Raw genomic sequence first — 27,414 nt, 5'->3', positions numbered from 1 at the left:
TCCCTCATTTCTTCAAACACATGACATTTCAGATTTTATCCAGTATTTCTCTTTTTTCTTAGTGGGACATCTTTTGGGAAGAGAGCATGACTAAGACAAGGATTGGTTTACGATAACGTGAAGTTCTTATTGGTCAAGTAATTGCTCTCCATCTTGATCTCCTTATTTGTGGGAAGAAATAGAACAATTTGAAGGCTGGCTAAAGTTGACTCTACATAGGAGGCAGGAATATGTATTCTACTTTACTCTCAAGTCATAAGTCTCAATCATTTAGGCAGTGTCTATGATACATGTTCTCTCTAAATTTTAAATCTTCATACTCCATTTAATGGACATACCTCTTGTCATGTAAAAACTGCCTTTTCCAATATGCCTGCATGCGACTGTGAACAACTAATGCCTTTTGGTTTTATTGCTAATGACAACAGACACTGGGTCTTACAGCAATATGAGCTGGTTTCTTGTTCACTTCAGGCTGCTATAACACAATATAAGAGTCTGGTCCATTATAAACAACAGGCATGTATTTCCTCTGGTTCTGGAGAATGAAAGGCTGAGATCACAGTGCCAAGCTAGCTGGTTATGATGAGGACCCTCTTCCAAGTTACAGTTGGTTTTTCTCACTTTATCCTGAGCTTGTCAAAAAGGTAAAAGAGATCTCTCAGATCTCACCAGTGAGGACACACAGGCTCTTCATGAGAACTGGCTTTGCCTGATGGAATTACCTTCAAAAGGTCCCACCTCTCTGGGCTCTTACATTAGGGTTGGGGTTTCAGTATATGAATTCTGGATGGAGATACAATCAGCTCAGAACAAGTGGGCTGACATTAATGCTTGCCATGAAAAAGGCAAAACAACTTTATGGGCGAGGGAAGGTAAAGCTGGAAAAAAAAAGATCACATTTAATCCAGATAAAGGAAAACTGACTTGAATTGTCCTCGATGGTGACAGTGCTAATTTATAGTAATTAGAAAAAATAATTCCCTACAGCTAGTCTTAAAAGCTGGGATGGGCTGAATGGAGATATGAAAACTTGCAAACTATGCAAGTACCCAACATATAAATAATATTTTATATATATTAAATAATTTTTCCATCACTCTAATGACAGAGGGACCCAATATCTTCTTTGTAGCTCATATCTGAACCAATCACCCTCAATTGGCAAAGCTGTCATTCTGAATCCAGGGGGCTGCTGGCCCATCATGCTACCTAACCATCAGTCAATAGCTTCCTTTCCTTCTGTGGTTGGTAATCAATATTTCCTACAGAAATCTGCCTTCTGGATTTTGCATTTTGCTCTACCAAAGTGGCTGGACCAGGCTAGGAATGTGGCTCCTTGGGCTCCTCTCCTGGCTTCTGGGTGAGTCTTAATATTGTGTTCAGCATCCACTTGTCACCAAATGTTTCTCTTGGCATGACTCTTTGAAGGGCAATTGCAGTGAGAACTTATACACTTTCATGTGTGTATGGGACTTGAGTGTTTTGCCCCACAACTATAGCACTAGATTAGGGAACAGTGAATCATGTACCCCTTTCAGACATATGGCAGAGAAATATGCTTGAAAATTATGTAAGGGAGATGATGCACATGTGGATACTTCAGCACACCTGCGAATAAAATGCTGTCTTTTGGCTTATTTCCTCCCTCTTCTGACTTTTATTTAAAAGCCAAATCTGTTCTCCTAGACATGATGTCTACCTGGCACAGCTTTCACAAACAGGAAACCAAAATTCCTTTACCTTATCTGTCTTAATGATCACTCATGAGGCAAGACTGGCACCACAGAAATGCAGAGAAGAGCAGGCTACCAGTGGAACCCTGGGTTGGACCCAGATCTCTCATTCTGAGGTTGTGGCTATTCTCTCTTTCATCTGTGCTTCTCTTTCTGCCTCATTTTATTGCAAATGACTATAGCATTTTTCTTACAGGGTAGTAGGGAATGAAATTCTACAGGCAACATGGGGGGGTGGTGCAGTTAGTCCCAGAGAAACTTTAGCCACATCGAGTGTCTTCATATTGTCATCGTTCTAAGTTTAACTCTAGATTCTGGGAATTCAAAGTCAAGAATACAGACTAATAGCAAGTAAGTACCAATTATAGAAATGGGGTCCTCATTGATGACTTGATGTCTGAATATGCCTGCAAGTCAGATGGCTCCCTGACACCTCAATTACTATTGGTGGCCAGAGCCTGCTCTGGGCAGGCCCCAGGAATTGGGCTTAGCTTCCTGATGAGGGAGCCCCACCAAGGCTCAGAGCCAACTGCAGGGAGGAAGGTTGCTGGGGATACATTTGGATTGGTTGAGTCCTGAGGCATCCCTACACCCTGTACTCAAGTTCTCAAGGCCATAGTACCCCAGATTCTGAGCAAGAGTTAAAGGAAAAGGGTTTCAGAGGCTTCCACAAAGGCAATGAACAATGCTTTTCCTCACCAGTGAGGGGCACCCAGGTAGAACCCTGTATCCTCTGTGGAGGCCCACAGTCCTGCCCTCATTCCCACTATCTGTCACATGCAGCAGTGGATGGTGGGCACCCCCACCCAGGCTGTTCCATGTGCTGTTCTAACCTGGTCTTTGCTCCCCTCTAAACTAAGGTGACTTCCTGCGTTGTTTTGAAACCTTCTGCTCACTGACAATGCAGCTGGCTGGTCAAGAACCTTTGGGGTTGGCTGATCTTAGAAACTGCTTTACTCTTAGGGTGAGTGAGGCTTTAATAAAACAACCCCAAATATCTACTAAGAGATTTCCTTTTATCAAAAGCTTGTGTGTATGTGGGGTGGGGATGGGGGAAAATGAAGCATTTATTGCTGAGAAACTCAGACTTGCTCTTACTATTTTTTTTTTTTTATCTTCCTAACATCAGGGGAAGATGAGCTTCCAGCATACCAACTCCTGATCCTCCTGGCTGATGGAAAACTGGTGTTTCTGATTAAGGTGAATCAAAAATGCCAGGGGGTGGCTAAAGGGTTTGGGCATAGCCCAGGCTCACAGATGGCAGATAGCAAGGCACATCTGGGGCTGACATTCCCTGCCAGCTCACAAAGAGAGGGGGGCCCCAGCCACCTGCATTTGTAGCAGCAGCAGTAGCAGCGATGGTCCAGACTCAGCTTTCTCTGGGGGACCAAGAGGAGTTGTAACCTGTACCCTTGTTCCTACTGATTTTTCAGCCAGCTGGAAGCAACCTTCATGGCCCAACCACTACCTGGGCACGGAGGTTCAGGCTTCATTAGCTCAGAGTCTGGGGTCCCATTGCTGTAATTCACTCTAGCAGTTAATGACACCTTGCTGTGCTTGGTCATTTTTGCTGCTCATAGAACCATAAGAATGGTATGTTCATGACTTCCCATGAGAGATCATTTCCAAGCAGAATTCCATTTGTATAAAATGTGCTAAGATGTCACGTCCAATGTCCCACCTGACATGCAAAAGGGGTTTCACTGGCACCTGTGAGAACTACAGTTGAAATGACTTTTCTGCACGGAGGGTATGGGCTCAATAAACAGATTTTCTAAAGAAAGTGAAGGAGTATCACGTTCTATGGCAGACTTCTTTGGTGCCTCATGCTTAGCCTGGAATAGCTGACTTAAGATGGTAATAATGAACCAAAGGATGGAATCAGGAGACCTTTGTGGAAAACGTTATCCAGTTTAATAGCCAGTTGCATCACTGAATATATTCACTGTATTTGTATCCTCCCCGCCCTTCTCAGGTTAGAGATCAGGCAGTGGTTCCTGTGCTTGTGCTGAGTGTCTGCTCCTTCCTGCCTCTATAGGCACATGTCTGACACACCCACCTTTTGCTGCCCCAGGCTGCCTCCTTTCCTTTCCCTGCTATTTGCCCAGTTGGCCACCGACAGGAAGCCACCTCTCCTCATCAAGAGCCCAGGCTTCCCACCTTTCTAGAGGTCAATGAAGCATCTTTATCTGGATAGCATTAAACAGTATTCTTTGCACAAGACCCCTGAGGCCCTGGCACAAGGCTGGGCTGGCATTGGAAATGTAGGTTAAATGATAGACGATATTAATGGGGACCACTGACCAATTGGTTGCCACTGACTTACAGAAAACCACAACCCCTTTCTTTTCCATGATGGCTTTCATAAAAGTAATGACACTTGGTCTTTTAAGAAATATGGGGCACACGCAGAAACCGCATGTTGCCTTTCACTGAAATAGCAAATGCATCACCAAGAGGAGGATGAATGTATTTATCAAAGTTTTGCATATAAGTTTTAAAAACCATGTCTACAATCAAGACTGTTTCCAATTACTGGATTATAAAACCCCATATTCAACAGAAATCCAATTTAACTCAACCCTCTATTATAGCTAATAATACAAATTAAAAACTGAGTGAATGGGAGATGAGTAATCTAAAATGCTATTAGAAAATATACAGAAATGAGATAAATTAAAGTCTGGAGTTCTTTCTGGCTCTTTGCTGTTTATTTTCTATTTTTCACAAATACTACCTTACTATACTCCATGGGTACTTAATAAGTTGTTGAAATATTGCTACAAGAGCATCAAAGTAGAATGAGTGGGGGGTGTGGGTTTGTAGACATCTAGAAAGTGGCCTCTGGATGGTGTTAGGTGTCAGGCAGACTCATTGGTCTCTAAAGAATCTTGCCCTCTGGGAGTATGGTCCATATATGTAATTGCTGGCTTACACTGTGTCTCTTGATGAAGAACTGGGCTATATATAATATAGGGGATTTGGATTGGGTAAAAGGGGTGAGTATACTGAGGTTATGGTTAATCTCTCAAGGCTGGTTCTCAAAGGCTGATGGCTAACCTCAGGCACTGAGGCACTGTAAGATGTGGTAGAGCCACATTTCACCACACTGGCCCCTCTACATACCATGTACGCCCGGAACGGGGCAGGGATGAATGCCTGGTTGCATAGGTTGAGGACCCTGGAGGAGTCCTGCAGGACATAGATGCTTCCAAAGTCCAGTGCCATCGGATGGATGTAGACGACTGGGCCTTCTCCGAAGCTTTTCACATTACAGATCTGCAGCCACACAGGAGAAAGGACAAAGCAATGACCAGCCTGTGCCCTACCCTGAAATAGAATCTTTCTGATGTCCTATCTTCCAGTCCCTATGAAAAGTGGTCATCCCTGTTTCTGATACTCTGAGGTTTGTGGGATGCTCTGTTGGGTCAGCTGAGACTCCTGCCAGGGTTTCCCAGGGCAGACATAGTGTCCCCCAGTCAGTGCAAGCTTTGTGTCACAGGAAAGCAGGGTATTAGTAGGTGTGCCAGTCTATACCACTCTTCAGCGCCTCTCAGTTCATGAGAGGGACAGATCCTTGTCTGCCACATGGCCAACAGGGTGGCCTATGAGCTCTGCCTCTTCCTGTGACATTGGTCAGGCCCTGCACATCCAAGGCAGGGCTTTCTCCCATCTCTTCCATGCCCTGCACTCAACAAGCCAGGGGGCCAGGTCCTGTGGCACCAGGTGGGCTTGCCTGTCTTAAGTTTGCTTCATTAGGGTCAGGTGGCTCTGGGGTATCTTCTGTGGGAGAGACAGATGGCAAGTCCCGCTCTGCTGCACCCTCTAACCGAGCGGAACCACTTTACATGGTGCCTGCTGGCGTTACCGGCTGCCATGTAAATAGAGTTTACGGATCCACAGCACTCAGGCAAGTTCCTTCCAAGCTCATGGTGCATCCTTGGGTTCTGCTCCAGCTCAGAGCTCTCCCTGCCTCCCTCTCCTCCCTGCACATGCAGAGTCAACCTCTCTTGTTAACCTCCCATGCCTCAGTCATGGGATTTGACTGTGCTGGAGGTTACAGTGGGCAGTGTGTACAGGGAGGCTTGCTGTGTCCACTCAGTCAGCCACTGTGCTGGGGGCCACCCCAGAGGCTGCCGAGAAGAGATTCATGGGCTTGCTCACCCAGAGTCTGCAGAGTCTGTTCTCCCCAGGGAACATGATCCCCAAACCCCATGGGGAAACCCCAGAAGCTCCAAGCTCAAGAGTGTGGAAATAAGGTGTCTGCCAGCACACAGGACAATTTCAACTGCAGTCCTGAAAATGGGCTCTTACCAAGGGGGGCTCCTGGCTCCCAAAGGTGCAGATGCTCACGGTGGACAAGTGCTCCCCAAGGACCTGGGCCTCCAGGCCCAGAGGAATATGGATTGTGCTGTTGGCAGGGATGACGGCACGGGGGATGGGACTTGAGAGCACCACAGCTGGAGAAGTGTCTTGGAGCACCTAAGTGGGGAGGTAAGGCAGGTACATGAGCGAGCCCAGAGCAGAGGCTGGTTATTTGAAACAAGAGCCATTTTTAGTCCACCAAGGGGCTTTATAATTGGTGGCTGGGGAGATGATTCCAAGACGGAAGCCCTGCTCTGCATGTAGAAGACTGTGTCATCTCTGGCACCACATGGTTCCTTGAAAACTGAGCTGAAAGTAACTTCCAAGCACCACTGGGTATGATTCTAAAATCAAAAATTAAAAAAATAAGTATTGGGGCCAGAGCAGTGGCGCAAACAGTAGGGCATTTGCCTTGCATGCGCTAACATAGGACGGACTGCAGTTCGATCCCCCCCGTGTCCCAAGCCAGGAGCAATTTATGAGCACGTAGCCAGGAATAACCCCTGAGCATCACTGGGTGTGGCCCAAAGACAAAACAACCCCCCCCCCCAAAAAAAAGGTATTATGGTTTGAGGAAGTAAATGGAGGCAAGCACCCCAACTTATACCAAAGGGTAAGTGGGATCCATATAAAACCCAGTCAAAGTGCATACCTCTGCAAGAGATAGCAGTTATCTATCTACCCTGGGTTTCATCCCAGACCATCTTCCTGCATTTGGCCTTCCCTGCCCCTAGTTCCTTCGAGCTCCACGAGCAGAGGCTGTGGAGGCTTTGAACTCTGGGATTTCTGCTCCTTTCTTCTTATCTCCACTCCCTACCACCTGTACTTCCTCCTGGTCCACAAGGCAGCCCTCACAATCTCTCCAGAGCCTGGTTCTGCCTTCTGTCTCTAGGGCTTCTTATTCCCTCTCCACAGCAACCATCATCTGTCTGTTTCCCCAGTGACAGTGACCTTTGGCCTCTCAGAACATACCAGCCCTGTCCCCTCACATACTCAGTGCATGGTCTCTCCACAGAGAAAGAAAAATGGGAGACAGGAAGGAAGAAATGTAGGCCAGTGTTTCCCAGTGCACTAGCTCAGAAGCCTAGTCTGGAGAGCTGTGAGCCCTCATACAACAATAACAATCATAGGTGAAAGGTAGAAACTTTGACGACCAAACAAGCCTCAGCAAGTCAGGGCAATGCACTAGATCTGCCTCTGAGAAGAGAAAGGCAGTGGACTGGTCTTCTTGCCTATAAGGCCTGGTCTTTGTATCTGGCCTGATCTGGTCTCACTCCAGGATCTGGTTATACTGCAGTGCTCACCAGCCTTCCTGGAATCACACAGAGGGGTACCAATCCCGTCTTCATAAACAATTTGTTCACATGAATATCTTTGTATTTAATTTTTGTTTTGTTTTGGGACTACATACCTTGTGGTGCTCAGGTATTACTCCTCCTGGTAGAACTTAGGGACAATATGGGGTGCCAGGGATCAAACCCTGGTAGGCTGCAAGTTCATAGAAGGCTTCAGAACACTGGAAGTCTGGCATGAGGCTATGGGCACTCACCTGTGCGGGGACTGCACAGTGTCTGAGGAGCCACTGACTCATGAGTAGGGACTCTACAGTGTTGGGGGCAATCACCTGTGGCAGCACTTCGTAGCATCCTGGGAGGGGGCTCTTATTCGACAGCTCCATGGTCTTTTCATACGGGTACTTCAGGAAGCAGTGCCCAAAATCCACCATTGAATTCACCAGTTCCAGGGTGGGCACAATACACCTGCTCAAAGGAGTCCATTAAGGAAGGGGAGAGACTGGAGGGCGGTGAGTGCTTGAGATTCGACGGCAGTGGTACCCATGACATAGCAATAATTTCATCAAAGAACTGGGAGCTTGTCTATGCTGGGTACATCCAACATTCAAAGGAAACACATTCGTCACTGTCACTGAGCAGTTTTTCTCTAATAACCACATTAATCATGTTCACATCTTCTCCCTGTCAGTCCTCTCCCCTTACCACTTGTCACCACTTTTTAATCAAAACTGGACCGGAAGCAGGACTCCCGGAACCAGTCTTTGCAGGTGTGGAGCAACATTTCTGTTGCTTTCAGAGCCAATCTTCCCCTCATGTGGGGCCTAGTTAATCTTCCACTGGTGTGGGTGTGGGGCCAAGTAAATCTTCCCCTGGTGTGGGGCTCCAGTGGGAGTGGGTTGGTCTCCCTGGCATGCAGGGCCATCAGAAAGAGGCCCAAATGCAAACCCAAGGCTTTGAACCCAAGGCTGCTGAGGCCAGACAGTGAGCACCCATGGCGATAATGGTGTTAATTCTAGCCCTGTGCTATCAGTTGTCTTAGATCTGGGGGTTTTGTGTCTAAAGTCCTCAGTTTCCCCTCTTCCCTGTCTGTATACATTCATTTCATTAGCAGTGGCCCCGACTGTAGTCTGTTTCCACCCAGCCTCGTGCATGTGGCCAGGGAGCCTGAGGCAGGGTGACCAAGGGCTAGAACAAGGGTCAAAGACATACTCACCGCACCGTTGCTGTGCTCAAAGGGCAGTGCAGATGATAGTGTGTGTGTGTGTGTGTGTGTGTGTGTGTGTGCATGTGTCATTTTCAATTCTTGTTAGTGGGGTGGCTGCTGGGAAAGTTAGGGGTGCTGTGAATGAAGGTGGGTGCTGGCCTGTGGCAGAGGGGGCACAGGTTCACAGTCACTGCTCAGGCTGAGAGATTTTCTGCAGTCCCTCCAGACACCACTGCCAACATTCTGACAAGGGTGCTTCATGAACCCCAAAGCTGAGCAGTTAGCAAGCCAAGGAAGCACAGCTCCTTTGCTTTTCCTGCTGGAGCTTTCTCAGCCACAGCCTTGGAACACCAACTCTACCGCATAAACCACCGCAACTTCTTTAGGGCCCCATTCTTTCCTTTATCTCCACCCAAAATGGGTGACTATCTCAAGGCCTCACCCTCTGAATATCAGATTCAGCCTTCTTGGCATGAAAGGGGGAACAAATCCCTATGAAGGGATTGCAGGCCTCCCTGAGTGGCCCTGGGGAGCCCCAAAGAGGGAGCAGGGTGCATTACCTGGCTGTAATTAGAAGCGCCAGCACTTCCTCTCCAATGCCCTCCACATCTACTACCAGGGCGAGCTCATATTTCTGCACTGTGTTGGAGCATAAGGTCACCTGGAAAGAGAAAGAGAAGATGTTACAGTCAGTGGTCTGAGAACAGTGCATGCTGCATGGGAGAGGAAGGAGCCCGTGGGACACTCCTGTCCCTGCACTAAGATGTTGCTAAGAGGGTGCTCTGGGAGATCTAGACATTTACATTTGGGGCTAAATGAGCTGTTTCAGGATCAGTGCAGGTCCGGGATTTCAAAAGTGAGGTCAGAAACCATGGGGTGTTTTAGTGCAAGAGGTTTGCTCTCTTTCTAGGGGGCGGCAGCCAGAAGCCAGAGGACCCCAGGAGGGGAGAAAAGTGGAGAGGGAACTGCAGCAAAACATCGACGATCATTGCAGCTGCCCCAGGCCTCCGGTTATATAAACGAAGGAAATTCAATATACCAATAAACCATTACGTCTAAGTTTCTCTTACAGCAAAATCAATGACCATAACCATGTCAATTCCAGAAAATGACAGAGGAAATCAATTAGGTAGGGGTGTGTGTGTGTGTGTGTGTGTGTGTGTGTGTGTGTGTGTGTGTGTGTGTGTGTGTTTTAACCAAAATCTTTATCCTGGTTTCAAAATGCACTGAGAACAGAAAATAGAAAACTCCAAAGGAAGGTCGATTCAAGGAGAAGACTGGGACAGAATTTTTTATACTGTGTTTTGTGGTTGTTTGTATTTGCTTTGGGACCACACACAGCAGTACTCAAGGGCTACTCCCAGGGCAGTGTTTGGGGCTCATGCTCTACAGAGCTGAAGGACCTCTGGTGCCAGGGATTGAACCCAGGGCCCCCTGCCCTATGTAAAACACTCACTCCAGTCCCTCAAGCCATCCTCATGGCCCCTATCCTATTCCGTGTTTTTATTTGCTATTGTAAACTTTACATTTAGGCTTTGAACAACTTATTACAATTTTTAATTGCTTTCAAATGAGTTGGAATGAAAGAGGTATTTGTAAGTCCAGAAAACGGCTTCTGGCATAGGATGACTTTCTAAAATAAATTATGTATCCAGTACTAATTAAAACACTTTTGGTTGCAAAGGGACTCATTGGATACAGACTTGAACTCACACAGACTGATCTGGTTGCTCTGTGTATGTGGAGGGAAAACTGGACCGTGGAGGAAAACTTTTCCAAACATAAAGGGAAAATAAAATCCATCGGATTTTGAGGAAAGCAGCTGTCCCAGGTGCTGAGAAGCCTGCAGGACTCAAGCCGGATTTCTGCCTCTGGGTTATGGGCAGATGGCAGAGAGCACAGTCTTTTAGAATGCTGCTTTGTTTACATGCATTCTGCAAAGTCTTTTTTTTTTTTTTTTGCTCTATCTCAGCAAAACAAAAGACATAAAAAAGAAAGCTAAATAACATGCAAACTGAACAATACCAAATGACAAATAAATACACTGCAACAGCATTTTCCCCCTAGCATTTCTCCTTGGGCAGTGCAGTTAGGAACTACTCTGGCCAGTGTAGTTGTGATTACAGTCTCACAACTATCAGGTAGTTTACAACTACTGTTAAATTACAGTACCAGGTGTGGGGAGACACTCTTGAAAGAGCCAGTCAACCCCTCTAATATCTCCTAAAAACATTTAGGATGAATTGAATCAAGGCAAGATACTATGAGGCAATGAAAACAGAACGGGGGTGGGGTGGGGATAAAATTATAGCAGTCCTAAATATTAAAATATTCAAAGATAACAACTAATGAGAAAATTATTGACTAGCTATGAAGTTTTATCTGGTTTTTCCCCTAGGAAGTATAAAATCATCTCAAATTAGCAGCCCTCAATGTTGCTAGACCTGTTTGGAGAAGCAATAGTGAAAGATAACCTTTCTCATTTAGCCCTGAAAAAAATTCTACTGGTGCCAATATGAGGCATCACCAAAGCAAGGAGCTGTAGCCCCAAATTGAAAGCACTGCTAGGAACCTCACTGCTGCATTTGCCATGAACCTAGATTTGGCTTTAAAAATCCAAGTAACCATGGTCTCTTTTCTGCCTTAACTCTAGATGAGAAAATAAAAGTAATATTCATGATACCCTTTCAATAATAACATTACAAACCACAGTGTCTAAAAGGAAAAAAAGGAAGAGAGAGAGACACACACAGAAACATACAGAGACAGAAAGACACAGAGAGAGACAGAGAGATACAGAGAAAGACAGAGACAAAGAGAAACATACAGAGAGATAGATACACAGAGAAAAGAAAAATGTCTGTCATAGAGGAAGGTGGGGAGAAGGTGGAGGGAAATGGGGCATTGGTGGTGGTGGGATATGTGCCCTGATGTATGACTGAAACTCAATCATAAAAACTTTAAAACTGTGTCTCTCATGGTGATCGAAATAAGACTTTATTTAATTCAAAAACAGTAAATACTTTGTTGTAAAATTTTATATATTTATTGGGGAAATGATTTGAATGATCAACGATTTACAGAATTATTTTCTATTGTAACAGAACTGAGTCTTATTTCTATTTTGATAGGAGCACATCTGTGTAGAGTGAAGCATCTCCTGGGAATCAGTTGAACCCAGTGTTTCAGCAATGGTAAGGAGAAATCAAGGAGACAGTGTCATTATTTTTCCCCACATACAATGTCCGGCCCCTGGCCCCTGCAGCTTTTTTTTTTTTTTTAGGTGACCCAGAAGACACTGCTAAGAACACCCTTTTAGAGGTTTCCAATAGTTACTTGGAAACTCAGCTGCTTGACTAATGTGTGCTGGAAGGTTGGACATCTTACCCGAATAGCAGTGAACCCCTGGGGGCGAATGGTGCCACAGTCGGGGGTGATGGTAAATTCTTTTGGCTTCATTGAGGGTATTGCTTTCTTGTCCAAAGCTGGTCTTGTTTGGTCTAGGCTATTCTCACAACTAGAAAGGCTTTTATGGCCAGTACCATCCCCAGGAATGCGTAGTTTGAATGTCATGGAGACCAAAGAGGTATTATTGAGGGAACATATCAAAGTACGAGGAAACCCTGAAAAACAAAACATAAAGTGAGAACCCAAGCCCTTACACATGCCTCTCAGTGAAGTCCAGCCCTCTTCTCTGGACAGTGTCTGCAGTCATTACCACATGCCTGACTCCACTTCTCCCCAACACATCGCCCTCCTTCCACCCACTCAGTTACTCATTCGCTCAATGAATACTTATTCAGCATTTCCACAGAGCAACAATCAATCTGAACCACAAGCCATAGTCCAGGCCCTTCTCCAGAGGCAGTCTCAAACAGAAGTGTATTTTGCATCTGTTTTTTTTGCAAGATATTTTCCCCCAAGCCTTGTGCTTGTTCTTAATTTGCCAATAGGGAAAGAAGTGTGTATGGTTTTTTTTTTTGTGTGTATGTGTGTTGTGTGGGGTTGTCTGCAGTGTGATCCAGCACCTTCTGGCATATTATTATATTATCTAACTCATCCTGTCAGATGCCCGTGCTCTAGACTAATGATGACACAAAAACAGATCCTGGTCTCTTTACCAGCTTTGCAGCCAATCAGGTGCCATTCCATCAGCAAGAAATAGGACTGTGTTAGATAAAGCAATGTTTTCATATTATATCTTCATGGAGGCCATTCTTTTTCCAAAAACAAGTGACTAGTCCTGCCCGACAAGCAATAAACTAAGCATTGATTTTGATTCTCCCAAGGTGGCCATTATATCTGCTGCTACTTTCAGAACACAAATGATCAACAAGAACACATATGTCCTTTCCATAACTGTGCACAGGGACTTCCTTCTTTCCAGACCTACTGCTGTAGCATGTTGGTCTCGTGGAGCAGCCAGTGCAGGTGTAAGTGTCCCACTCTGCTTCTCTCTTTATGACTGATTCTTTGCGCAAATGCTAGGACTGTGGGAGGAGGCAGGAATGTGTTTCTGATGTTAGCTCAGACCTGGCAATCAACTGGAGAGCTATTGTGATAAAAGAGGGGAGGTTGCCACAAGGGGAGGGAGGTCTAGTTAGGACAGAGAAGGGACTGCTATAATAATCAGAGTTGGAAATGATCACTCTGGACAAGAATTGGGTGCTGAAAGGAGAAAAAATAATATGCATGCTACCCCTTCAGTAACAATATTGCAAACCATAGTGTTTAGAAGGAAAAAAGGAAAGAGAGAGAGGGAGGAACTGAGGGATGGGGAGAGAAGGAGGGAGAGAGAAAGAGAGAGGAACTGGAGACATAGTAGTGAGGAAATGTGCACTGGAGAAGGGTGTTGGAATGCTATGAATAAAAAATTTTTGTTTTGCTTTGGGGCCATTTTGGTGACACTCAGGGGTTACTCCTGGCTATGTGCTCAGAAATCGCTCCCGGCTTGGGTGACCATATGGAACTCCAGGGGATTGAACCACAGACCTAGGCTAGCATGGGCAAAGCAGACACCTTACTGCTTGCGCCACTGCTTCGGCATCAAATTAAAACTTCTTAAGTAAAATAATTCCTTGTACTGTAACTTCCTATAAGACTCCAGTTACTTGTCAAATAGTCCTAAAGAAATAAGATCTGAATGCTATTCCTATGTTTATGGTTGTACCAAATCCTAAAACACTATTTGTAGGCGCCACACCAGTGATGTTCAGGACTATTTCTGTGTCTGTTCTTTAGAAGTGACTCCTGGTGGTGCTCAGCTGCCAGGGATCAAACTAGGGTCAGTTTTCAAGGCAAGTGCCTTAACCCTTCTTTGTCCAACCTCCTAGTACTATTCTGTCTATATACAGAATACCTAATACTAATATTATCTAAAGTCGCACCAAATGCATGTATTTTATTTATTTCCCTTTGGCATCTGGTATATAAATTCAAGATTTTTGTGCCTAGTCTTGGAATAATTAAAACATGCTTGAATAAAAAATGTTTCAAAGATTCCCAGAGGTATAGTCATACTTCTCCCAGGACTTCATGATTTTGAATACAATGTTCTCAGGTAATTTTATTCTCACTCAAAATGTATATTTTCACCTGACCCAGAGACCACCCATGAAGATTTCTTAAAGGTAGAAACTAATGACCAGAAAGCTGCAAACCCATTTTTTCCATCCTGACAAAAGGTATTAAGTTATCAGCGTATGCTCTCTTTTTAAAAAACAGGTCGTAGTTCCAGAGGAAATGAGTCGTTTTAGCAATTCCAAATATCAAAAATCAAACAACAGTCGATCAGCTTCAGGGGACTCCTTGGGTACTGTAGACAATGGGCTCTTAACTTTTCTAGTATTATTAAAAATCTTCACAAAGCAAAAGAAAATATGTTGGTAGATCAATGTGCAAAAACAGATGGCAATGTTGTAGCTCACAGAAATAATTCAGAGGGCCCGGAGAGATAGCACAGCGGCGTTTGCCTTGCAAGCAGCCGATCCAGACCAAAGGTGGTTGGTTCGAATCCTGGTGTCCCATATGGTCCCCCATGCCTATCAGGAGCTAGTTCTGAGCAGACAGCCAGAAGTGACCCCTGAGCACTGCCGGGTGTGGCCCAAAAACAAAAAAAAAATCAGAATACAGGGGAAAAACACACATGCAATCCATTTGGGACACTAAAAACTAGCCTCAGATATAGAAAACAAATATTGTCTAAAGCTGAGGTCTGTCTACCTTAACGGTTTGTCTGTCTGACACCAACCATGCATGTGAGCACAACTGGTCGTTGACAAAGACCATGGAGATCAATTCTCTTCTTGTAATATTATGGAATATTCAAGAGAACTCACAGGGCTGGAGACAGGGTTTTCTCCTGAAAACTCTGTGCTGGGATGCATAAATTTGTAATTGTCTGTCAATCCATTTCATTTGTATCCCAATGTCAAAAGGCAGTTGCCTCCCCCAACAATGAGGCTAAGAAATAGAGTCCCAGCATTTCCATCTGAGCTCCATCACTGGCCACTCACAGGAAGTACTGTGACAAATCCTGCACTGTGCTAACCACTGTATAACCAACATCATCGAGCATCATCCTTGGGAAATGCCAATCACAAAGACAGTATTGATCTCAACTGGGTCAGGTTCAATCTTCTGGGTGCTTTTTAGTGAAGAGCTCCCTTTTAATCATGCTGGTAACTGTATCCGGCGAGTGCCCTGCATGAAAAAGTCCTAGGTTTCATCCTCAGCACTGAAGGCTCCCCTGAGCACAACTGGCAATTACTCCCAACCATTGTAGTAGAAACTACTTCATTTCTGAGAAAAGGGAACACTGCTCTGTCCTTGGCTATTGTGCTAAACTGGGATGATGTTACCAAATTTTAGTGACTTGACGTACTCCTGCATCCTACAACAGCTTTTGAAAACTCCACACGTAGTGTGTGTCAACTGGAAATTGGAAAAGATTCCTTTATTTCATGGTTTACTCCTAGAAAATTAACTTCTCTCTTAGATCTGAGATTACCTCACCTCAATAGGTCCCTAATTCCTGAGCCAATATCAAACTCATTTTCTTTTTAGTAGAGGGCACACATGGTGCTATTCAGGGGTTTTCCATGGGTCTGTGATCAGGGGCAGGTCATGACCTGGAGGTGCTCAGGGGACCAAATATGATTCCAGAATTAGAATCACTATTATGGGTACAGCTTCATGCTAGGCAAGTGCATGAACCTCTGGCCCACCTCTCTGTTCCCCTATAACAAGCTTCTCTCTGTCTCATCAAAATCCAACTTGCATATGTGGGGCAATAATTAGCAAGCTTCCATCAACAACTCTACCTGGGACCATGTTTCTCTGTGCTGGGTCAATCTATCTGGAAAGAAAACGAGACAGTTGGAATTATGAGGACCTCCATTCAGACTGTGTATAACAATGTGAAAAAATGATCACAAAACAATTAGAACAATTTTGAAAGTGTTACCAAACTGTCCCTAACGTGGGCCATCACAGTGCAAAGAATCCACAGACATGGTGGCCTGAATTCACAGGCCCAATTGACTTTCAAAAGCAAACAGCTTCTTGATTTCCAGTTGGTAGGTTACAGTACATTATTGCAAACACAGCCTAACACTCTGCAGAGAAGGTGAAGGCATCTGCAGACAAGCCAAAATAAAAGGCAGGTTGGGTTTACAAGACAGACTCAGGATTGTTTCCCTAGCTTGGGAATTTTAGACGCTACCGGGTTTTTATTGCCCAATCTGAGTGTGGACCATGTCTGTGCTCTGTGGAGGGTGTGGGGGAGAGGTGTTGGGCCCAATCCTCCCCTTTTAATAGTTGGTGCACCAGCCCTGGTTCCCCCGAGAGTGTGCTGCTCCCACTTGGCCATCAGACCTCGATAATGGTTATTTCCCTTAAACAGGGTCTGCCTGCCTATCACTCAAACAGCCCTAATGAGGTTAGTTGTAAACATTTCCCCAGACATTTTTAGATGTTGTCTAAACTATAGATAGTCATGCTGTAATTACAAGTCATGCAATTTTATTTATATAGATTTTTCTAAAGTGTATTCCTTACCCAATATATTATAATGGGGGGCACTGTATAAATAGCCAAGTTCTAAATAAAACTGTTGATAGCCAAGTATTAAAGCAACTAATATAGGCATTATGAATCAGCTTTTCTTTCTTTTTTTTTTTTGAATCAGCTTTTCTAAGGATATATTTCTCCAACTATATGGACCAAATTGAGATGAAAAACAAACAAAAAACCCTAAAAGTCAAAAGGAAAGGATTACGAAATACAAATTTGGACTATAATTCCACAACCTTTAAAAAATTTATCTTTCCTAAAAAAAAAACAACAAAAACCATAGTGCTTGATTTTAAATAAAATCAGTTAAAGGATTTAAATTAGGTTCCTATTTAATAAGAAATATTAACTAACATTTTGGGGTGGGACTGAACTTTGAGGAACACACATGATTTTGTTACAGTTGTATTTTTTTAATTGTTTTGTTTTTTGGGGGGCATACCTGGTAGTGCTCAGGGCTTATTTTGGGCTCTACACTCCTGGTGGGACTCGGGGGAATATATAGGGTACCTGGAGATTGAATCAGGATTAGCCTTGTGCAAAGCAAGCACCTTATTTGCTGTACAACATCTCTGACCCCAGAGCTATGCTTCTTTCTAACTACCCCAAACCAATTCTCACCTCTTTGGGGCAACTTGCTTAATAGTGCATACGTTATTGAAGTAACATTTCTGCCATGGCTATTTAGAAGCTCCTGAACTGTTTCAGGGTTCAGTTCTTCCACCCGGAAAACAGACTGTAAGCCCCCCCCCCCCCAATCCCTCAAGGATTGCCAGAAGTATGAATCACTCAGCAGTGACTGGGAGATAAGAATCAAAACTTGGAAGCTTTTGCTGTGATTGTCATTTTCGTGTGCACTCCAGGAGTTACCCAGAAGAGACAAACTGACTCCGAGAAGTGACTGACTGAGAACATCACACAACTGTGGAGAAGAATCTCCCACTGGGAGTGATCAAATACGGGGCTCACACCCATGAGGGCATCTCTGTAACAAAAACAAGTAGGCAGTTGGCAAATCTGAGAGCAGATGTCCCAATGAGGAGAAGGGAGAGTTTCTGTTTCTGTGAGGCCAACATTGCTGAACAGCACAGCAGGGGGCCCAGAGCAGTTTTATGCATCACAAGCAAACAAGAAAACAGCCTCAAAATGTTACAGGTCTAGAGGAAGGAGGCAGGAAGATTAGAGGCCGTGGTCCATAAACACAGGAAGTGAGTCTTGGTCAATCTTCTTTCTCTCATATAAGCAGAAAAGAAATTGGATCCAAGTTTTGAATTAGAATGGAAAAATACTCACCAAAAGAAATGTCGCCAAAGTGCAGAGCAGGAACATTGAAATGGAAGGTAGGTCCAATGACACAGCCTCTGGAAGCAGAAATTCAAGTTGAGGGGCATGGAGTGAAAACCCAGACACTTCAAGGTAACCACCAGGAACTAGGAAGTGGGTAAGTGTTGGGAAAATCCTAATTCAGTATTAAATCAAAGACAGAAGTTAGGATCTAGCAAGATGATGAGAGATGATGGTCTACCACCATGGTTCTTAAAACTTTTTCAAGACCTAGACCATGAGTTTAGTAAACAAAGCTGTGATTAACTCATCACCACAGTCTTCCAATAAATGTAGTAGGGTAAACATGCCTCCAAAATGATGGTAAAAACATCAGTGTTGATGATACATGTATAGTGAAAGGAAAGAAATGAAAGTCGTAAGTATTATCAAATAATTGGCACAATAGATTGGCAGGATACCAGTATTCCCTGTCTTTTATTTTCACAATAAATAATATTTTCATTCAGTTCTTAGTTCATTCAGTTCTTAGTTCTTAGTGATCTTGGCCAATAACTTTACTCTCTAAGGCATCAATTTCTTTTTTATTCCTGTGTAAAGGGAATTACTGGGTTAGGGGGTATCCATTCTTTTGGAAGGGGGAGCTAAACATGTCAGTGCTCAGGATTTACTCCTGGCTCTGTGCTTAGGGATCATTCCTCACTAAGCTCAGGGGAACATATGGGGTATTTGGAGATTGAACCCAGTTTGTCTGTGTGTAAGGCAAGCACACTACCTACTCTATTATCATGCTGGCCCTACAGGTATCTCTATTCTAAATGCTGCTCTATTTCTTTCTCAACACAAGGCATCATGATGGTGGGATAAATCACTAGCTTCAAATGTACAATAGATTATGCCATTCTAATGGTAAACAGCAAAGAGTCCCTCAAGGTATCTATTGCTAGTCAATCAATCACCAGGATCCATGACTAAGTAGGGTTACACAGGAATGGGAATAAAGTAGCAAGAGCAATTAAGGCTGTTAATTAACCTATCTTAAAATAGGGAGAGTACCTCAATTATTTAGGTGGGCTTAAAGCAATCATAAGGGTCTTTAAAAACAGAAAGAGGAGGCAGCAAAGGAGGTACAGGAGTTAAAGTACAGGAGATTAGAAGATTTACTGGATACAGCTGGGTTGGAAGTCAGAGACAGTGGGAAAAAGGGAGTGATTTCAAGAAACTTAACAAAGACAAGAAAATGTAATTTTCACCAGAGCTTCCAGAAAGAAACATAGCCCTGATACCACCTTGATATTATTTAGTTAGATCTGTGTTGGTCTTTGAATCTATAGAATTATAAAATAACACATTTGCATTATTTTAAGCTGCATATTTTGGTAAGTCGTTATAATAGCAAGAGAAAACAAATGTCTTTATTAGTGTTTGGTTTTCTCTGTGAACTGTTTCATATCTCTATACTAAATTTAGGGGAAAAACAAATATTTTTCCACCTCTCTATATACCAGAGCTTTTACAAAAATCATGGACAACACAAATATAAGAAAACAAGTTCATCATGAATCTTCTCATTCCAAGCTCCAGAATCTAGTGAGATGGATGTGTCATACCCTCTGAATGCCTTGGTGCTTGGAGAGATTTCTGGCCACTACAGATCTGACATAACTGGCAGCTTTGAAGGAGTCATGAGAGCAAAGAATCAATGAAGCAAATTTCAATTCTATTGCAATTTTGATAAATTGGTGCTATGAGGTAAATTTTTTTCAATGAAGATTTTGGTCACTTTGTGTCTGGCCATTGAGTATCCTTTGTAAGATCTGGTATAGATGCAACTAATGACTTCAGCTATTGTCTGAAAATGAGTTTGTTACTCCCTCAAATCTCAGTGCTAACCTTATAGGATAAAAAATTCTCGATTGGAGGTTCTTTCCATTCTCTTCTTGCTTGTAGCTGAATCTGAGTTTGAGTTTTTTTTTTTTTTTTTTTTTTACTCTCATAACTGAGGCTTTGCTTTTCTCTTGCTGCTTTAAGGAGTCTTCTGCCTTTGTTTGGTTCTTGTCTCCCACCTTTTGTGGACCACTCTCAATAGGGGCAACTCCTAGCTCTGAGATTATAATGGGTTAGCCTCCTTATGCAAAAACTATGTCCAGCCTATATAGCTCTTATCTGTTTAGCCAGGATCTTGTCGTTTTTCAGTCAATGTGTCTTGGTATTATTCTCATTATTTCCTTGGGCCTCCTGTATCAGTGTCCAAGTCTCCAGAAGCTTTACAGATGGGAGAAATTCATAGCTATTATTTATTCCATGAGTAACTTCTTCAACTTTCTTTCCTTCCCTTCTGGAATTCTTATGGTGCAGAGGTTGGTTCTTCTTGCATATACTGTCAAATACATGTCTTAGGCCAACACTATTTTTAATTCATTTTTTCTATTACTACTTCTTTCTTGATGATGTTGTGTATCTTGTCTTTGAGTTCATGGATTCAATTTTCATTTCTTCCATTCTCCTGCTGAGTCCTGCTAATGGATTAGCTCTTTCATTTATGTTTGAATGAATTCTTTCATGTTTCCATCCATCTTTAATTTATTTCTTCAATCTCTTTCAGTGATTTTTTTAGTTCAAAGAACTCTGTGAAACTACTGACTTTTATATATATATAAAAAGAAAAACCACCACACAAAAACCAAACAAACAAAAATAAAACAAAAGTGCTCAGCACTCCAGCAAGAAACCTGTTGGATGGTACTGGATCATGGAAGCTCAGGAACTGAGCCTGTGAAGGTGGGGCCCAGATTGCCACCCTGGCCTTGGCTTACCTTGGGAATGGTGCTGCCAACTCAGGCTCAATAAGACTTGAGCCTGTTTTTACTTAACAAGTGCTAGTGTTAAGTGGGTATTCTGTAAATTCTCTGTGGTTGGTACCACTTTACCGTAGGCTGGATTCTGGGTTCCAGGGTCTCTTTCCGTCTCTGCTTCTCTCCTCCTTCCAGCCCAGGGGATGGATACTCCTTCAAGCTCCTCTGAACTGGTCTGCAGTTCTGTGCTTTGCAGAGCAGAATATTCCTAAGGTGATGGCCTCTTTCTCCAGGGAATTTTCTTAGCAAGACCCTTGGTAGGATGTTGTGCTCAGTTCAATCTTTATGTTTTCTTGGTTTGGAGCCCCCAGAAGTACCCAGAGAACTATTCTTTTTCAGGGCATCTTGGACCCCCTCTTACGAATTTCAATTCTAAAAGAAGTTTTTTAGGTTCATTTGATCTCACACTAATGATCTGAGTGGTTGTAAAAGGAGTGGCTAAGCCTCAGCAAGGTATTAGGTATTAGGATCTAGTTGAGACTGAAGTCAAACAAGTCTACAGGTGAGATACTAGACTTGTGAAAGAAGTTCGAAGGGGTAGAATTACAAAGAGATCAAAAAGGTCTGAAATGCATAGAAGGTGCAAAGTATGAAAGAAGCTTACAAACTTGCACAAAGAAGTCATTTAATCAGTGTGGAAGTTGAAAGAAGTGGAGTTAAATCACATTTGTTCAAAGGCACAGATAACTAAAGGAGTTATGACTGAACACCATCTGGACTTGGACATGGTCACATTAATGTTAATGGGGACTGTGAATATTAGGACAGCCTCTGCCAAGATTGGTTCCTTCCTCGGTGCCATGGTCTATTAAAATTATTATTTTAAAGACTAAGAAATAGAATGATTGGATTGTTATGGTATGTTAAATGAAACAAGTTGGATGCCAAATATCTAGTATTTGGCTAAAATTTTTATAATAATATTAAATATGCAAATTGGTCAAACAAAAATGCTCATGGAAAAGGTTTTCCAAAAATTATATCATTTTTTGGGTTTATCTAAATACTTAAAATTCCATGTCTAGTAGTTGGAAGAGTAGATACAATAAAAATATATAACAATTGTTCTGGTTTTTCTTGTCCATTTGTTTGGCTTGTTTTGGGCTCTAGAGAGCAGTGCTCAAGGCTTACTCTTGGCTTTGTGCTCAGGGAACCATCTGGGATACCAGGAATCAAACCTGGGCCAGCTGCAAGCAAGGCAAGTGCCCTATCCACTCAGCCCCTGTTCTGAATTTTCAAGGCAGATAAACCAAAATTATGTAGCTTTGAGGACAGAGTGCCTGAAAATAAATAAAAAAAATCCAGATACCACAACATTCATTATACAGAGATTTCTTAGATCCCAAGCCTCAAGGAGCTGTGCCCAGCGAGGTCCTAAGTTAAGTCAGCTGTGTGCAGAGCTAGGAACAGAGGGCACAGTCACATGTATCTCCCTTTATCTTTTTCTGGCATCAGCGATTTTTCCAGGCTTTCAAAATTATTGTTTGTGATCTGCAATTCCAGAACACTTTTAGATAACAAAACACTACTGTAGCAGTAGTGAAAACAAAGTAAGGAGGGAAGTTAGGAAACATATTATTTTTTTGGCAGCATGAGGTTGATGTATCAGAAGCACTCTTCCTATATATAGTCAGACTTTTTTTTTTCCCTTGGAGAGAAACCAGGAATAAGCCAGAAAATTCAAAGGACAAAAATGGATCTAGAAATATCCAGAAGATAGAATGAGAAACAACTTCCATGGAGCATCTGGATGATGAATTAGCTCAAGCTCAGTGAAGTAGATTCCTTGGATCCACCTAAATCCTATTATTCATAATAAAAAAATCTCATAATATATGAAATCTTTAGGCATTCCAAGTGTCATGTAGTATTACTTTAGGTCAGTAGGAGCAAAGGGTTGAGATTCAGAAATTTACTTAGTACACGAAGGAACTAATATTCAATATGAAAGGCCCTGTATTTAAAAATTATAACTGTTCTAAGTGAGCTTTAACTCACATGGCATCGATTCACTTATTTAAAGTGTGTGCATTAATAATTTTTGCAATTTACAGACATGTACAAATATGGTAATTTAAAAAATACTCCATTATCTGAAAAGAAAACACCACACCTTTAATTCTCATTCTCTGTCCCCATGCCTCAGCCCTGAAAATCCCTGACAGTGCTCCAGTCTATGTGCATTTGACTCATATGCAGTCATCTGTAGAGTGGAGACAGTTCTTTTTTTTTTTTTTTGGTTTTTGGGCCACACCCGGCGGTGCTCAGGGGTTACTCCTGGCTGTCTGCTCAGAAATAGCTCCTGGCAGGCATGGGGGACCATATGGGACACCGGGATTCGAACCAACCACCTTTGGTCCTGGATCGGCTGCTTGCAAGGCAAACGCCGCTGTGCTATCTCTCCGGGCCCGACAGTTCTTGTAAGTGGAATCATGTAACATATGATATTTTGTGACTTGCTCTTTTTTTTCACTTGTCATAATGTTTTAAAGGGCCATTCACTGTGCCATGTTTTGGCACTTTATTTATTTATTTATTTATTTATTTATTTATTTATTTATTTTTTTTTTTGTTATTATTTTTTAATTTTTTTAATTTATTTATTTTTTATTTTAATTATGACAACAAAGATGCAAAGAAAGAGGACAGGGTAAAGTTACAGTGGAGGCCCAATCACCCATAAACAGGATTCTCGGTAGTCCCATCGATGATATCCCAGCCTTGAACTTTCAGCCAAAGAACATTAAGAAAAACAAACCTGAACCCATGTACAATACAATTACTTTGTCCCTCAAATCCCCAGTTGTAGTACATATTGTTTCTTAGCAGCACACCATATAATCTAAAGACATTAGACTTATGTAACTCCTTAAACATTGAGGGCAAAGTACATTTATCTAGTTCCATGCACATGCTTACTAGTTTAAGTTAACCTCAAAAGTTTTAGTGGGTTGTTTTTCTTAAGGATTGGAGTCAAGGGAACATAGTAAAAAACGATATTAAAGTGGCATTTGTTTGCATAGGCCCACCAAAACATAAGGGACATGGAAAGAAAAATTATGGTCTAAATACAAGGAGACCCTACCCCTGAAGTTTCCTGGCACAGGACTGACTCTAGGCTCCAGGCAAACTAGTTTGTCCAATTCAAGTTATCGTCTGTAGTGGCAATACACCTCCATTCCTCACATAGCCTCTGTTGTTGGTATCATGCTTCTGTATTAAAGATCCTGGAGTCTGCATATCCCATATTGCAGTCAGGATGGTGCAGAGCATCCTCTCGTTTCACCTCACACTTAAGGGGCAATAGAGAGAACCATGTCCTGTAGAGCAGGTCATTGTTGTTGTCAAGTCTTCTCAGTGTAAACGGAAGTCTCTTTTTAGGAGGTCGATGACAGACCTTTGGTAGTGTCTTTCCTGGTAGAGGACTGCTTCCAGCTGTTGCTATAAAAGACCTTGGATGTTTCGTAGATAGCTTGCCTGGTTCCGGCATGAATGGAGGATGCCCATTCTTCTGAGGCCTGTTGGCACTTTATTTTTTAAAGAATTTAAAAAAATGGTCTCAATAGCATTTTTGTTCATTCACTCATCAGTTCACAGACATTTTGATAAGTTTAATATAAACTTTCACACACAAGTTTTCATTTGAACATACATTTTTATTTATCTAGGAAAAGGCTTTCTGGGTAATGTGGCAACTTGGTGCTGACCTGTTTTTTTTGTTTTTTTTTGTTTTTTTTTTGTTTTGTTTTTGAGTCACACCCAGTGGCACTCAGGGATTACTACTGGCTTTATGCTCAGAAATCGCTCCTGGCAGGCTTGGGGGACCATATGGGATGCCGGGATTCGAACCACCGTCCTTCTGCATGCAAGGCAAATGCCTTACCTCCATGCTATCTCTCCAGCCCCAATGTGCTGACCTGTTTGAACTATAGTTTTCCATTAAATTCCTTAGGATATTTATATACAAGATCACATGATAACTGGCAGAGACAGAGAAAGTTTTACTTCTTCGTCTCCAATCTGTATGTATAATTAACGCTGAGCTGTCTTGGCTAGAACCTCAAGTACTAAGTATTTGTTTAAGGTTGAATTCATGTACTAGGACTGTCATAATAAAGTACCACAAGTGAAACAGCTTAAATGACAGATATCTATTTCCTTCCAGCCCCATAGGCTGGAAGGTTAAGGTCTAAACACTGTTGGTTTCTTCTGAGGGATTCCTCCTCTTGGCTTGTAGATGTCTATATAATCTCTAGCTTCACCTGGCGTTTTCTTATGTGTGTGCCTAACCTTGTGTTCTTATAGGGACACTTGTGATAATGGGTTAGGGATCACCCATATCACCTCCTTTTATCCCAATTCTCAAAATTCTCTTAAGCATGATCACATTCTGCACCCCATAATAGGGTATCTTAGATAGAAAACTGAGGGAAAATATTAACCATGTTTAAGCTGCTTTGAGTCTGTTGAGTTATTTTTATGTTTTATGAGATTCCTGGTTATATGTGTCTCTTCCCTACATTATTCTTATAGTCCATGGGAGATCTTATTGATATAGGTGGTGATGGTGGTGGTGTTGCTAAAGGCAACTCTAACAAGAGAGACTTCCATGGTAATTAATCTGTTGCTGTGGGAATCTAAATAGAATGAGTGCAACATATTCTGAAGACATGTCTCTCTGAGCATTAGAAACCAGAGTTATAGTTTTGCCAATAGGTTGGCCACACAGAACTTCTTTTGAAAATCTGCAGACAAATGTTGCTATTAATGACATTCAATTATTGCAAGCAGCTGGAGAAGTCATCAAACGACTTTGAGCACAAAGGCTGCAAGTTGCTAGCCTTGGACTAACACCATAAGTAGATACTTTTTACAATACCTAGAGCTACTGTAGATGGGAGAATTTAAAAAAAACACTTCTGTATAATAAAAATGAGAAATGAAGGTATAGAGAACTGGGATAATGATTAAATCAAAGCTTAGTTAGGAAGAGTTGCCTTTAGCTAGTGTGTAATAATTTATTTCCTCCCAAACATTTTTATTTTTGGTTTTTGGGTAAGACCCAGCCAGAGCTCAGGGGTTACTCCTGGCTCTGCTCTCAGAATCGCTCCTGGCAGGCTCGGGGGAACATATGGGATGCCGGGATTCGAACCACCATCTGTCTTGGGTCGGCTATGTGCAAGGTAAACACCCTCCCGGATGTGCTATATATCTCTGGCCCCTCCCTCAAATATCTTAAAAGAGAATTATTAGAAACTAATTGAATGTACAAGTCCTTATTATATAAGGTTAGGACTCGGAGAAAGATTAGATCCCCAAATAGCATTTGTAGCTATGTTATAATGACAAGTCACACATCTTCAGTATGGAAACATTGGTAGAAATTGGTAACACCCCCATTGTGTTGATGTGTCTCTAGCAATGACAAGTAGTGAATGGATGTCTCAGATATAGTTTTGAAGTCAAAGGAAGCAGTGTCAAAGTGTCTCTGAATTTCCATGCTCAGACAGATGTATCTTACCTAATGGTCAGCTTCACGGGCTCAGGAGACCCATTGACATTGAACAGAAATGCTTCTTCAAAGTGCCCCAGTGTGGAAGAACTGAAGGAGATCTGGAGTGCCTGGACGCCACTTGGTTCAATGATACCTTCCTTGGGACTGAAGATAAAGCACTTCCCGATGGCTGAAACTGGAGGGATCAGGTTGAAGAGGGCATCGATGCTTCCTTTGTTGGATAGTATTGTCTATTTTTTTTAAAGGAAAAAACATAAAGGTAGAGAATGCACTCTGACTTTTGTTTAACACCAAAATGGAAATAGCTGTAAGCACAACAACATCATGAATAACACCACCACTAATGAAATAAAACCAAGAAAACCTCCAGGGAAAAATGAATAGGTATTTTGAAATGAATTTTTGAAAACAGAAATCCCAAATCAAGAAGAATTTTGTATGGGGCTGGAGTGGTAGCACAGTGGTAGGCCATTTGCCTTGCACACAGCTAATCCAGGACAGACATGGGTTCAATCCTTGGTAAATCCCATATGGTCCCCTCACCACCACTACCCTCATGCCTGCCAGGAGCAATTTCTGGGTTCAGAGCCAGGAGTAAACCCTGAGTGTTGCCAATGTAGCCCAAAACCTATCCCCTCAAAAAAAAAAGAATTTTATAATTTTTAGTAATGGATTATTCATGTGTTATACTTAAGTAATAACTGAATGATGATAAGCAGCATCAATGATAATAATTACATCTATTAAAAATCGCTTTAAGTTACCTCTTTCTGGTACTGGGAAAAGTTAACAAGGGAAAGTAAGGATTTCTTTAATTTGATAGAAAGGCTGAGATTAAATGGCATGCTGAATAACTAAAAAGCAAGTCAGAATAGCAGGCAAGTATCTCTAAGCCTCTGTTTTATAATGTAGCTTGAAGAATGTAAATGAGACATCACTGTGGACCCCAGATTAAAATAATTCTCTCTGTAGTGCTTTGATATATTTCATCCTATTGAGATTTGTTTTTCATCTCACAGTCTACTGGATGCATAATTGGGGATTCATATGAAAGCAATTTCTCTACAATAGAAATGCCATAATCACA

At 42.4% G+C, this 27,414-nt stretch overlaps 1 protein-coding gene across 1 annotated transcript in view; it reads right to left on the bottom strand.

The window, feature by feature from the left end:
- The window catches only part of HYDIN (HYDIN axonemal central pair apparatus protein), a 263,378-nt gene that overhangs the window by 127,888 nt on the left and 108,076 nt on the right, over positions 1 to 27,414 (bottom strand). Inside the window, 7 exon segments of the mRNA XM_049786325.1 lie at positions 4,863 to 5,015; positions 6,051 to 6,218; positions 7,726 to 7,861; positions 9,161 to 9,261; positions 11,988 to 12,223; positions 17,967 to 18,034; positions 26,334 to 26,557. Of these exon segments, the coding sequence (XP_049642282.1) occupies positions 4,863 to 5,015; positions 6,051 to 6,218; positions 7,726 to 7,861; positions 9,161 to 9,261; positions 11,988 to 12,223; positions 17,967 to 18,034; positions 26,334 to 26,557 (1,086 nt within the window).

The sequence above is a fragment of the Suncus etruscus genome, chromosome 14, assembly GCF_024139225.1.
Source record: "Suncus etruscus isolate mSunEtr1 chromosome 14, mSunEtr1.pri.cur, whole genome shotgun sequence".
NCBI lineage: Eukaryota > Metazoa > Chordata > Mammalia > Eulipotyphla > Soricidae > Suncus > Suncus etruscus.
This window is presented reverse-complemented; position numbering and strand designations above follow the sequence as displayed.